At 46.7% G+C, this 13,029-nt stretch overlaps 3 protein-coding genes across 6 annotated transcripts in view; 2 read left to right on the top strand and 1 right to left on the bottom strand.

Annotated features, from left to right (window-relative positions):
• The window catches only part of LOC310837528 (uncharacterized protein), a 331,410-nt gene that overhangs the window by 112,113 nt on the left and 206,268 nt on the right, over positions 1-13,029 (bottom strand). The gene's annotated exons all lie outside the window — the stretch shown is intronic.
• Positions 1-13,029, top strand: part of LOC310837236 (uncharacterized protein) — a 501,393-nt gene that overhangs the window by 435,114 nt on the left and 53,250 nt on the right. The gene's annotated exons all lie outside the window — the stretch shown is intronic.
• On the top strand, positions 2,292-12,702 carry LOC310837661 (zinc finger protein RFP-like). 4 transcript variants are annotated; one of them, XM_083724609.1, is made up of 8 exons: positions 2,292-2,823; positions 3,298-3,393; positions 4,349-4,579; positions 5,424-5,446; positions 7,660-7,778; positions 8,266-8,298; positions 8,984-9,013; positions 11,905-12,702. In XM_083724609.1, the coding sequence occupies exons 1-8, from the start codon at positions 2,398-2,400 to the stop codon at positions 12,426-12,428; spliced, it is 1,482 nt and encodes a 493-aa protein (XP_083580735.1). In that variant the 5' UTR covers positions 2,292-2,397; the 3' UTR covers positions 12,429-12,702. The 4 variants fall into 4 exon arrangements, with proteins under 4 accessions (XP_083580735.1, XP_083580736.1, XP_083580737.1 ...); XM_083724610.1 differs by lacking the exon at positions 8,984-9,013; XM_083724611.1 differs by lacking the exon at positions 8,266-8,298 and having other exon boundaries at positions 2,293-2,823.

Raw genomic sequence — 13,029 nt, 5'->3', positions numbered from 1 at the left:
ATGGGAGGCAAACCCTCACTATGATCAACTCCCGCCCGGAAAACAATGTCCCCACTGTGGAAGAACGTGTGGGTCCAGAATTGGCCTCCACAGTCACTTACAGACTCACTGTTAAGACCGTGTTTATGGAAGACAATCTGACTCAGCTACAAGTGATCACCAAAGGAGGAGGAGGAGGAGGAGGAGGGTCAGCACAGTCTGGAGCATCGGAAACCTTTCCCACACTGGGAGCATTGATAAAGCCTCTCTCCCGTGTGGATTTGCAGGTGACTCACGAAATTGGTTCTCTGGCTGAAGCTTTTCCCACAATGGGAGGACTTGTGCAGTTTCTCCTCAGTGTGGATCCTCCGATGCCGCGTTAGCGTTGCTCTGTAACTGAATAATAATAATAATAATAATAATAATAATAATAATAATAATAATAATAATTTATTTATACCCCGCCACTCTGGGCAGCTTCCAACAAAGTATTAAAATACAATAATCCATCAAATATTAAAACTTCCCTAAACAGGGCTGCATTCAGATGTGTCCTAAAAGTCTGGTAGTTGTTTATTCCCTTGACTTCTGATGGGAGGGCGTTCCACAGGGTGGGTGCCACTACTGAGAAGGCTCTCTGCCTGGTTCTCTGTAACTTGGCTTCTCGCAGTGAGGGAACCGCCAAAAGGCCCTTGGCACTGGACCTCAGTGTCCGGGCAGAACTATGGGGGTGGAGATGCTCCTTCAGATATACTGAACTGAAGCCGTTCAGGGCTTCAAACGTCAGCACCAACACCTTGAATTGTGCTCGGAAACATACTGGGAGCCAATCAAGGTTTTTCAAGACCGGTGTTATGTGGTCTCGGCGGCGGCTCCCAGTCACCTGTCTGGCTGCTGCATTCTGGATTAGTTGTAGTTTCTGAGTCACCTACACAGGTAGCCCCACTTAGAGCACATTGCAGTAGTCCAAGCAGGAGATAAGTAGAGCATGCACCACTCTGGCAAGACAGTCCGCGGGCAGATAGGGTCTCAGCCTGCGTACCAGGTGGAGCTGGTAGACAGCTGCCCTGGACACAGAATTGACCTGCGCCTCCATGGACAGCTGTGAGTCCAGAATGACTCCCAGGCTGCGCACCTAGTTCTTCAGGGGCACAGTTACCCCATTCAGGACCAGGGAATCCTCCACACCAGCCTGCCCCCTGTCCCCCAAGAACAGTACTTGTCAGGAGTACTGTCTTGTCAGGATTCAACCTCAATTCATTAGCCACCATCCATCCTCCAACCGCCTCCAGGCACTCACAGAGGACCTTCACTGCCTTCACTTTTTCTGATTTGAAAGCGAGGTAGAGCTGGGTATCATCCGCATATTGATGGACACCCAGCCCAAACCCCCTGATGATCTCTCCCAGCGGCTTCATATACTGTTGAAAAGCATGGGGGAGAGGACAGAACCCTGAGGCACCCCACAAGTATGACCCCAGGGGTCTGAACACTTATCCCCCCCCCCACTTTTCTGGGCACAGCCCAGGAGGAAGGAGCAAAACCACTGTATGACAGTGCCCCCAGCTCCCAGCCCCTCAAGACGGTCCAGAAGGATGTTATGGTTGATGGTATCAAAGGCTGTTGAGAGATCCAGCAGAATTAGGAAACAGCTCTCACCTTTGTCCCTAGCCCGCCGGAGATCATCAACCAGTGCGACCAAGGCAGGTTCAGTCCCATGATGAGGCCTGAATCCCGACTGGAAGGGATCCAAATGGTTCGCGTCTTCCAGGCGTGCCTGGGGTTGTTCAGCAACCGCCCGCTCAGTCACCTTGCCCAAGAATGGAAGGTTTGAGACTGGGCGGTATTGGCCGGGTCTAAAGATGTTTTCTTAAGAAGAGGTTTGATAACCGCCTCCTTCAGCGGGTCTGGGAAGGCTCCCTCACAGAGAGAAGTATTCACTGGTTTGAACATTTTGACAGGTTTTCATTATTTTTTCCTTTTGCACGACAGTAGGTACATTTTATACTAAAAAAGTTACATTTAGTTCAGAGATACAAAGTTACATTCAGGAAGGAGACAACATACAGTAAAACTAACAGTAAAGAAATAACATTAGTACAGAGACGGTGAACACAATTGTAATATCTGACTGTGGCTGGAAAAGGAAGCAATACAGCAGACTCTATTTATTCCCTTATTGATAAAGAGGAAAAGAAACCTTTATTCAACTCAAAATTCTTATAACACAATCCAAAAGCATTCGCTGCTACTTGAGAAAACTTTCAGCAAATGCAAAGACCTGGGGACGTTAAAAAAAAAGAAAAGAAAAAGACCACGTGGTTACTGAGTTTCTGAGTCATTTCCAGGAAGGGAAACTCCCAGTGGCTGAAAACGGAGAAAGTGAAACTTAACTCAGATCTTTGGTGCGAGGGAGCCATGGCTGCTGCAGGGGGTCACATCCAGCGTCTCCGTGATGAAGCCACTTGCTCCATCTGCCTGGATTACTTCAAGGATCCAGTGACCATCCCAGAGTGTGGGCACAACTTCTGCCGATCCTGCTTGATCCAGTGCTGGGGGGAATCGGAGGCAGAGGCTTCCTGCCCTCAGTGCAGAGAAAGAGTCCAGCGAAGGAGCCTCGTCTCCAACAGGCAACTGGCTAACGTGGTAGAATTAATCGTGAATCTCAGCCTTCAAGAGGGAAAGGAGGAAGGAGGGAAAGGAGGAGTCTGCGAGGAGCACCAGGAGCCCCTGAAGCTCTTCTGCAAGGAGGATGAAGCCCCCATCTGCGTGGTGTGTGACAGATCCAAGGAGCACAAACACCACGAGGTGATTCCTCTGAAGGAGGCTTTGGAGGAATACAAGGTAGGAGTTCCCTGGATCTTGAGGGGGAGAAATAGCTGTGGATTCTTCTTGGGAGGTTTTCTTTTTAATTCTCAGGTCCAAAGTAGGCATGGCACGAATTAATCCTTGTTTATTATGTAAAAAGCAGCCCATGGGAAGCCTGGGGGCTCCTGGGATGACTCAGAAGAGGGAGTTGAAGTCTTTCTCTCTGCCAGGAGGACAAAGGGATCTCCCTTGATATCCCTGAGTAGCATCTGCGAAGACTAGGTAGAAGTCTGTAAGGAAGGGGTGACCTAACTGGGTCCCAGAGCCCCACAGGGCTGGCACAGAAAAAAGGTAGCTGGACCCAAAAAGGTTGAAAACCTCTGGACTTTTATTTCCTCGAATAAATTACTGTGCTATTATAGCAAGACCACTGGGCGCAAGAAGCCAGCATATTATTCACCTCCTCTCTGTGTGTCTCAATCAAACCTGAGTTTCCCCTTTTCTCTTTAGGAAGAGATTTGTCATCGCCTGGAGATTCTGAGGAAAGAGAGAGAGGAAATTCTGGCCCATCAAGCAGCCCTGGACAAGGAATGCAAAGACCTCCTTGTAAGTGTCTCTCTTGTTACTAGGGAGGGAACAAGCACTTGAAGAATTGAGTCAGGACTGGGGAGGGATGGGGAAATCTGCCCATTTCAGCTTCTTCCTATTTCTCCTTTTCCATATCAGTTTGTTTATTCATTTATTATTCTGAAAATGAATTAGATATTAGGGTGGCTACCTCCTTGTATAAATATTTTGAAATCTACTTCACCCTCATAAATACATTTTTTGTGAACATTACCTGGCTTGTTCAACCTTGAAAAATTCAGAGGTGTGAATTTCAAAAGACTGCTCTGTTTCAGTCTCCATATTTTTCCAGCAATTGCGAATTAGGTAAGTTCACCTTTGAATGCAGCTAAATTGAGTTTCTTTCTCATTGTCATTTATTATGTGAATAGCAGTCAAGGAGAAGCCTGAGGGTGGAAGCAGGTCAATTCAAATCCCGATTTACCATAAATGTTACTAAAGAATTGTCTTTCTAAATGTGTGCTCTCCTTCATCTTTAGGAAACTCAGGCCATTTTGAACCTTTACAGAAAACAAGGGAGCTATGGGGATGAACTCTGCACTTTGTCCTCCTTTGTCCTCCTCCTCCTCTGCTGTTTCTCTTGCCTTCCTACACCTAAAAGGCACGAGTCTAAACTGAGGGGAGTTTTATGTCCCTGGATGTTCTCTGAACAACTGTGAACTCTGGTTATGCCATGCCCCAAAACATGCAGGGAACATCCGTGGCTAGAAAAAATGCTCCTTCCTTTAGGCTGTAGCCCTCTGCAAAATAGAAGTCAACAGAAACAGCAATGGAGAGGGTCTCCCCTCAAAATATAGGTTTACTTCTTTAGTAACTGGAGGTTTCATGTCTCTGAAAAATAAGAAGTGTCCTCCTTGTGGAATTCTCACAATTCTCTTCCTGATGTTTTGAAGGCTGATCACCTTCCACACTCTGACCTCCTCTTTTCTTGCAGAAATTAACAGAAACGGAGAGGCTGAAGACTGTGGAGAAGTTCAGAGAACTGTGCCAGTTCCTGGAAGAACAAGAAAAACACCTGCTGACTCATGTGGAAGAGGTGGAGAAGGAGATTGCAGGGAGAAGGGATGAGCAGCTGGCCAGACTCTCCAGGAAACTCTCCTCTCTTGAGAGGATCATCCAGGAGATGGAGGAGAAGAGTCAGCAGCCAGCGAGTGAACTCCTGCAGGTAAGATGGTGGCAGGAACAGCCCAAGGCTCCAGGAGAAGGCTGCCCCTTTCATGTATGCAAGGAGTGCAGGGGCTGAGTTGATGGAGCCTCTAGTCAGATTTGTTATGGACAGGAAGACCCAAGGGCCCTGGGATGCTTAACTCACCTGAATGTGGAGTAGAAATTGTTGATGGAACAGGAGGTGATTTTCTGCTCTTTGCTGATGCTTTGTCTCCGAACGCCTTTCAGCTGTGCTGGGCTTCGTCTAGGATGCAGCAGGGCAAAGGCAAAACCACTTGGACTCATGTTTTCTGGGCACAGGAACAGCAGAAGTGTGGGTGAGCCCAAAGAAACACTGAGCTGTTTTATTACCCCTTTGGAGACATTTTATGCTGCAGGTGCTTTTTTTACGTCCAGATGGAAAACAGAATTTGAAATTTGGGGACTTCTATGGAAGACAGTGCCCTGGTAGGATTATCCTGTAGGCTTACTTACGTCTGAATTGCACAATGCAAACTAGATTAATGTTATTAAATTATAATCTAAGACCAGAGATGGTGTGAATCGTCTCTTGAAATTTCGCTAAAATGCTGGTGGATTTCATAAGGATTTTAAACAATAATGGCAAACTGATGTGGAAATGTAGAGAATCTGATATCGGAAAAAATTAATAATTTCAGATTGAAAAAATAAAAGTTGTGAGAAACCAAAAGTTGTGAGAAACCAAAACTGGCTGATTCTGCCATCCCAACCCAAAACCTTGGCATGTGCCAGGCAGACTGACATCTGAGGGGCTGGGTCTGAGGGGTCTTCCTAGTGTGGCCTGTGGTGTGCAGTGAATTCCCTTCTCCTTTCCCCTCTAGGATGTGAGAAGGACCTTGCAGAGGTAAGTGGATCTGGCTCATTTCCATTTGTTGTTGTTGTTGTTTAGTCGTTTAGTCGTGTCCGACTCTTCGTGACCCCATGGACCAGAGAACGCCAGGCACCTCTGTCCTCCACTGCCTCCCGCAGTTTGGTCAAACTCATGCTGGTAACCTCAAAAACACTATCCAACCATCTCGTCCTCTGTCGTCCCCTTCTCCTTGTGCCCTCCATCTTTCCCAACATCAGGGTCTTTTCCAGGGAGTCTTCTCTTCTCATGAGGTGGCCAAAGTACTGGAGTCTCAGCTTCACAATCTGTCCTTCCAGTGAGCACTCCGGGTTGATTTCCTTCAGTATGGAGAGGTTTGATCTTCTTGCAGTCCATGGGACTCTCAAGAGTCTCCTCCAGCACCATAATTCAAAAGCATCAATTCTTCGGCGATCAGCCTTCTTTATGGTCCAGCTCTCACTTCCATACATCACCACTGGGAAAACCATAGCTTTAACTATACGAACCTTTGTTGGCAAGGTGATGTCTCTACTTCTCAAGATGCTGTCTAGGCTTGTCATTGCCCTTCTCCCAAGAAGCAGGCGTCTTTTAATTTCGTGGCTGCTGTCACCATCTGCAGTGATCATTGAGCCCAAGAAAGTAAAATCTCTCACTACCTCCATTTCTTCCCCTTCTATTTGCCAGGAGGTGATGGGACCAGTGGCCATGATCTTCGTTTTTTTGATGTTGAGCTTCAGACCATATTTTGCGCTCTCCTCTTTCACCCTCATTAAAAGGTTCTTTAATTCCTCCTCACTTTCTGCCATCAAGGTTGTGTCATCTGCATATCTGAGGTTGTTGATATTTCTTCCGGCAATCTTAATTCCGGCTAGGGATTCATCCAGCCCAGCCTTTTGCATGATGAATTCTGCATATAAGTTAAATAAGCAGGGAGACAAAATACAGCCTTGTCGTACTCCTTTCCCAATTTTGAACCAATCAGTTGTTCCATATCCAGTTCTAACTGTAGCTTCTTGTCCCACATAGAGATTTCTCAGGAGACAGATGAGGTGATCTGGCACTCCCATTTCTTTAAGAACTTGCCATAGTTTGCCGTGGTCGACACAGTCAAAGGCTTTTGCATAGTCAATGAAGCAGAAGTAGATGTCTTTCTGGAACTCTCTAGCTTTCTCCATAATCCAGCGCATGTTTGCAATTTGGTCTCTGGTTCCTCTGCCTCTTCTAAATCCAGCTTGCACTTCTGGGAGTTCTCGGTCCACATACTGCTTGAGCCTTCCTTGTAGAATTTTAAGCATAACCTTGCTAGCGTGTGAAATGAGTGCAATTGTGCGGTAGTTGGAGCATTCTTTGGCACTGCCCTTCTTTGGGATTGGGATGTAGACTGATCTTCTCCAATCTGGCCACTGCTGAGTTTTCCAAACTTGCTGGCATATTGAGTGTAGCACCTTAACAGCATCATCTTTTAAAATTTTAAATAATTCAGCTAGCATCACTCTTTGAAGCTGAGATGCGGGAACCTCAGACATGGCCCCCCAGGGGCTGCAGTGGGGAGACTGGAGGACTCACTCCCTGCAGCACCTCACAGGTAAAAGTAGAGCCCCCTCTTCGGAACTTGTAGCCCCCCAATTCTCCCTCCAAGGTTCAAGGTCAACTGCCTCCTCCCTCCCTCCCTCCCCACATCCCTTCACACAGGGGTGGGGGCTCTTTTCTTTCTCTTGCTCTTTCTGCTCATTGACTTGGTGGAGATTTCAAATATCTAGAAGAGAAAGTGCCAAAGATGCTTGGGAAGAGCTCAGGATGTACCAACAGATTTCAATGTCCAAGTAGCATCTTGTCTAAGTAGCTGCCACCCAACTCTTGGCAGCTTTGGACATCCCTCACATCCTCTGGAGAAGCTCAGGGAGGGAGGGGTTGCAGGCATTCCCCACAGGGGTTTGGTTCTTAAGTCCTGGTGCCTTCCCAGAAAGTTGTTAGGGGGCAGCATCGTTGGAAGCCATGGGAGCCCTCCAGTGGTGTCGCTTGGGGTTATATCCTGTCCCTTGTGCTGTTTAGCATCCTTACGAAGCCACTGACCAGGGCTTGGAGGTGGGTGTCAAGAGATGAAGCTGAATCCTGAAAATTACCTGTTGGGAAATGAAGTTCAACTTTGTTCATTTTATTGAAATCTCCTGCAATAATCAGGGAGATGGGGCCACAATGGGGCCATTCACTGATTTTCTTTTCACCAGGTATGAGGAAAGAGAGAGTCCAGAGAAGCCACTGGCTTTCCCTCCAGAGCTGAGGAACAGGATCTGGGAATCCTGTGATCTAAATCGCCTTATGGAGAATACAATGAGACAATGGAAAGGTAATGAAAAATGGCTGCCAGGTTTGTAGGAGGTTTGTGAGGAAGGGTTTCGTTTTGCCTGAGAGCTCTGCCAATTCTTCCTCATCAAACTTTGCTTCTCCTTATGTCTCACAATTTTGGTTTTAATGATTCCCCCCACCATGTTAAGGCTGCCTCCATCTCCCCTCTGCCTCCTTTTACGGGATTCCTCTTGCTCTGCCTCCTCTCCAGTCCAAGAATGCAGAGCCCAGCAGGATTTATGCTGAATGTTTTTATTCTCTTATTTGTAAGCTTGCTATATGTTTCCTGAGTTTTAAAGCTTTCGTTTTTTTCAGAGATTATTCCTATGATTTTCTTGGTTTTAATTATTTTTTGTACAATTTAATTAATATTTAATAATTGTACTTGAATTTAAGGATGCCACGTTATGAAGTGTTACTTTTGTACGGAGATTTATTTCTGGTGGAAGAGTGTTGCCCTTACACTTTATATCTTTCTGCTTCCTCAGATGCTCTGCTATTCAGTGAACAGATTCAGAAAGGTAAATTTCCAGGAGAGGAACAATTTCACAGGAGGGATAGGGACTGATATTTCATGGGTGTTGAACCGTCTGTGCTGCAGACTTAGGGACCCCCATCAATGGCGTCACTCTGGGAAACAGTCCTCTACTGGCGTTTGGGTTCTTTGTCTGTCCCATGAATGAACTGGGAGGGAGGTTGAAGCCTTGGATTGGGGACAAAGCATGTCCCTGAGAAGAACCTGCACACCAGTCTGAGTTCCTTTCCTGTCTATAGACTATTATCCTGGTTTCCCCCTTAATTTTAAGTTCAGATCCCCGTTTCATTTGTGGATTTTGAATCATTGTATTCCGCCATTTCCTAGTATGGTTTACCATTTCTGATTTTCCCATGAAATCACGGAATGGCAGAGCTTGAAAGGATCCCAAGGATCATCTAGTCCAGCCCCCTGCAATGCAGGAATTACAGCTAGACACTTTAGTTGTCTTAATTACTTAGGCCTAGTGATATTACATTCTCAGGAATAATCTTTTGGAGAATAATTAACATCACTACTTAGGCCTACAGTTGTCATCTTTGCATGATTTCATCTTTTGCTTGAAATAAGGAAACAACAGATGCTATGTTATGCTGATGTTTTGTAAAAAAAAGATTTATTTTTAAGCTACTGCATTGTAGCCTGTTAAGCCTGTCTTTTTGCCTCCTCAGATGTTCAGTCATTCAGAAATCTTCAGAAAGGTAAATTTCACCTGGAGACCTCAATTCACAGGAGGGGGGACTAGTATTTCATGGGGGTCAAGAGTCTCTTCTGTACAGCTTGAGTCTGGCCCTGCTGTTTGTACCACAAAGGCAGAGAGGGTGGACTTGAAGGTGCAGAAGGGGGAGAGAGAAACTGCCCAGAAGAGGGAAGAGTTTCATTCCTGCCTAGAGAGTTGGGTTTTTTTCCCATGTGACCTTTTTCAGGACTGATTGCCACATGTCCTCTTTTTCTCAAACAGGTCCTGGGGGTATTATTATACGGTGGTTCCGCTCCTTCCTCCTGGGCCGTGTCCAGAAAGTGGTGTTGGGGGATGAGTGTTCAGACCCCTGGGCTCTCACTTGTGGGGTGCCTCAGGTTCCGTCCTCTCCCCCATGCTTTTTAATATCTATATGAAGCCGCTGGGAGAGGTCATCAGAAGGTACATGCTGGGTGTTCATCAGTATGCAGATGACACCCAGCTCTACCTCTTCTTTAAATCAGAACCAGTGAAGGCGGTGAAGGTCCTGTGTGAGTGCCTGGAAGCGGTTGGAGGATGGATGGCGGCTAACAGATTGAGGTTGAATCCTGACAAGGCAGAAGTACTGTTTTGGGGGGACAGAGAGTGGGTGGGTGTGGGGGATTCCCTGGACTTGAATGGGGTAACTGTGCCCCTGAAGGACCAGGTGCGCAGCCTGGGAGTCATTTTGGACTCAGAGCTGTCCATGGAGGCGCAGGTTAACTCTGTGTGCAGGGCAGCTGTCTACCAGCTCCATCTGGTACGCAGGCTAAAACCCTACCTGCCCGTGGACTGTCTCGCCAGAGTGGTGCATGCTCAAGTTATCTCCCGCTTGGACTACTGCCACGCGCTCTATGTGGGGCTACCTTTGAAGGTGACCCGGAAACTGCAATTAATCCAGAACGCGGCAGCTAGACTGGGGACTGGGAGTGGCCGCCGGGACCACATAACACCGGTTCTGAGAGATCTGCATTGGTTCCCAGTACGTTTCCGAGCACGATTCAAAGTGTTGGGGCTGACTTTAAAGCCCTAAATTGCCTCGGTCCTGTATACCTGAAGGAGCGTCTCCACCCCGATCGTTCAGTCCGGACCCTGAGAACTAGCGCTGAGGGCCTTTTGGCGGTTCCCTCATTGCGAGAAGTGAGGTTCCAGGGAACCAGGCAGAGGGCCTTCTTGGTAGTGGCGCCCGCCCTGTGGAACGCCCTCCCATCAGATGTCAAAGAGATAAACAACTACCTGACATTCAGAAGACATCTTAAGGCAGCCCTTTTCAGGGAAGTTTTTAATATTTAACGCTGTACTGTTTTTAACACTTGATTGGGAGCTGCCCAGAGTGGCTGGGGAAACTCAGCCAGATGGTCGGGGTATAAATAATAAATAATAATAATAATTATTATTATTATTATTATTATTATTATTATTATTATTATTATTATTATTATTTTCATTTTAAAATTTGGCAAAATGTCTCAAGTTGCTTGGCTTGGTTTACAGGAACCCATGAAAAAATTTCTAGTGCATTAGACTCAGATCTAAGGCACCCAGCTAAGCTAGCCTAGAGCAGAGAATCGCAACAGAGCAGCATCTTAAGCAGGCCATATCCTGTATAAAACCCTTCTCTTGTGGCTGAACTAAAAGGACGCTGTCTCAGCTACAAGATCTTGGAGGAGGAGTCTGGGAGGGCAAGAGTTAACATCCCCCTGCCCTTAAGGAGTCCATATGTACATGTTTAACAGTTGAATAAATTGTTCTGCGCACTCTTGCATTCACAAAGATGTGAACATGAGCCCAAATACTTTCATGTGGCAAGCGAGGGAGCAATATGTATTATTATTATTATTATTTGGTTGTTGAAAGTTAAGAACATTGCTACTAGCAATAAATCACAGCTTTGAAAGCCTACAAAAAGTAGGGGTATTTAAAATGAGTGTCGTCATAGTGATCCATGGTTAAGAGTAGAAGAGGAGAGACCAAGTGGGTGAGAGAGATGGGGAGCAGGAATAAACAGGCTCCCCACTTAATGTGATTTTCACTTGTGGGCACAAGGGCCCAGAAGGTGACCCCCGCGAAAGTGAGGGGAGGCCTATATGTGGTTTTATGTTGTATGTTTATGCTGTGAACCACCCTGAGACCTATGGATGAAGGGCAGTATGCAAAAATCATCATCATCATCATCATTATTATTATTATTATTATTACGGGGGGTCCTCATCTCCCAGCCCAACCCAGAGCTCCCCAAAGGCCAATCCCTTCTCCTGCCTCCTCCAATTCTCCCCTCTTTCCCTTTAGATAACACAGAAGAGATGAGTAAAAGGGTTCCTGGGTCGTTTTTCCTCTTAGAAAATGCCTGGGTTGAGAGGAGGGGCAGGCACAATACAGTGGTGCCTTGCAAGACAAAAAACCCGCTAGACGAAAGGGTTTTCCGTTTTCCGAGGCGCTTCGTAAGACGAATTTCCCTATGGGCTTGCTTCGCAAGACGAAAACATATTGCGAGTCTTGCGCGTTTTTTCCCTTTCCCCCCTCTTTTTCTAAGCCGCTAATAGCCGCTAAGCCGTCGCTAATAGGGATGCTTCGCAAGACGAAAAAACTGCTAGAAGAGCCTTGCGGAACGGATTATTTTCGTCTTGCGAGGCACCACTGTACACATCAAATATAATAAAGTGAAGGAAACTAATTTAAAAACCATCATGGAAGATATTTATTCTGATGAGAGTCAGGGGGTCTCAGTCTAGCATGCGATGCAAAGAAATCCCCTTGATCTGAAAGGGAATCTGGGGTTTTGGGGTGTGTTTTTTTTTATTTATCAAGCTGTCCGTTTCTGTCTCTCAGCTGACTCTGCCTATTCTTCTCTTTCCCTCATCTTCTCCCCCACAGCAAATGTCACTCTGGATCCAGACACAGCCCATCCCAGGCTCATCCTGTCTGAGGATGGGAAAAGCGTGAGATTGGGAGACAAACCTCAAGCCCTGCCTGATAATCTTGAGAGATTCAGGCGCTACTCTTGTGTGTTGGGACGTGAGGGATTCACAGCAGGCAGCCATTTCTGGGAAGTCACTGTGGAAAGTGGGGGATGGTGGGTTTTGGGGGTCGCCAGGAAGTCTGTGGAGAGAAAGGGCGGCTTCTCCTTAAGGCCTGAGGAGGGGATCTGGGCTGTGCAGAGGTCGGGAGGGGGATACTTGGCCTGCAGCTCCCGTGTTGTTTTAATTCTTCTGTCCCTGAGGGAGGATCCCAGGAGGATCCGGGTGACTCTGGACTATGAAGGGGGACGTGTGTCTTTTTCTGACGCTGACTCAGGAGCCGAACTCTACACGTTCTCAGGAGCCTCGTTCTCTGGAGAAACCCTCCTCCCTTTCTTTCGTCTGGGGGGAAATTATAAAACCCACCTCAGTATCTCCTGAGGAGACTAAATCTGCCTCTCAGGCCCAGCAGGAGTTTCTCTCCAGACCAGAGTGACTGACGTAAAAACCATTTACCCGCCAAGAGCACATTGGGCAGTTTTCCAAGGGCCCTTTGAGAGCATTCATTCCAGTCAAAATCAGCAGAAATAACCAAACAAAAATGGGTTGCTCTTGCTTTGCATTTTCCTTCCTTTTCCCAGAATTCCCTCTGCAGCTCACTTCTTAAAGAGACAGTCACACTTTCAGGAGTCCTAATAAATTTTCTCACCTTCAATCTTGTTTTCCATTTGAGGTGTCTGATTTGGCAGAGGACAAGACTCTCCCAACTCATAATCTCAGGGTTATGGGTCTGAGCCCCACGCTGGGCAAATGTTTCCTGCACTGCAGGGGGTGGGACTAGATGACCCTCAGAGTCCCTCACAACTCTGTAATTCTAGGAAACCTTCCTCTCCCCACAAGACCTTATGCAGTTGTGAAAATGCATGCATCGTTGGATTAATAGAGGACAAAAAAAATGAACCCCTTCCCCCACGTCAGGCAGGATAGCTCCTTGCTCTGTAGACCTAAGACAGGAAGAAAAAGAAAAAGAAATTGAACGGGG

The sequence above is a fragment of the Podarcis gaigeae genome (assembly GCF_964106915.1).
Source record: "Podarcis gaigeae genome assembly, chromosome: 2".
NCBI classification, from domain to species: Eukaryota; Metazoa; Chordata; class Lepidosauria; order Squamata; family Lacertidae; genus Podarcis; species Podarcis gaigeae.
The sequence above is the reverse complement of the archived record's forward strand: the minus strand, read 5'-3'. Positions and strand labels throughout refer to the sequence as shown.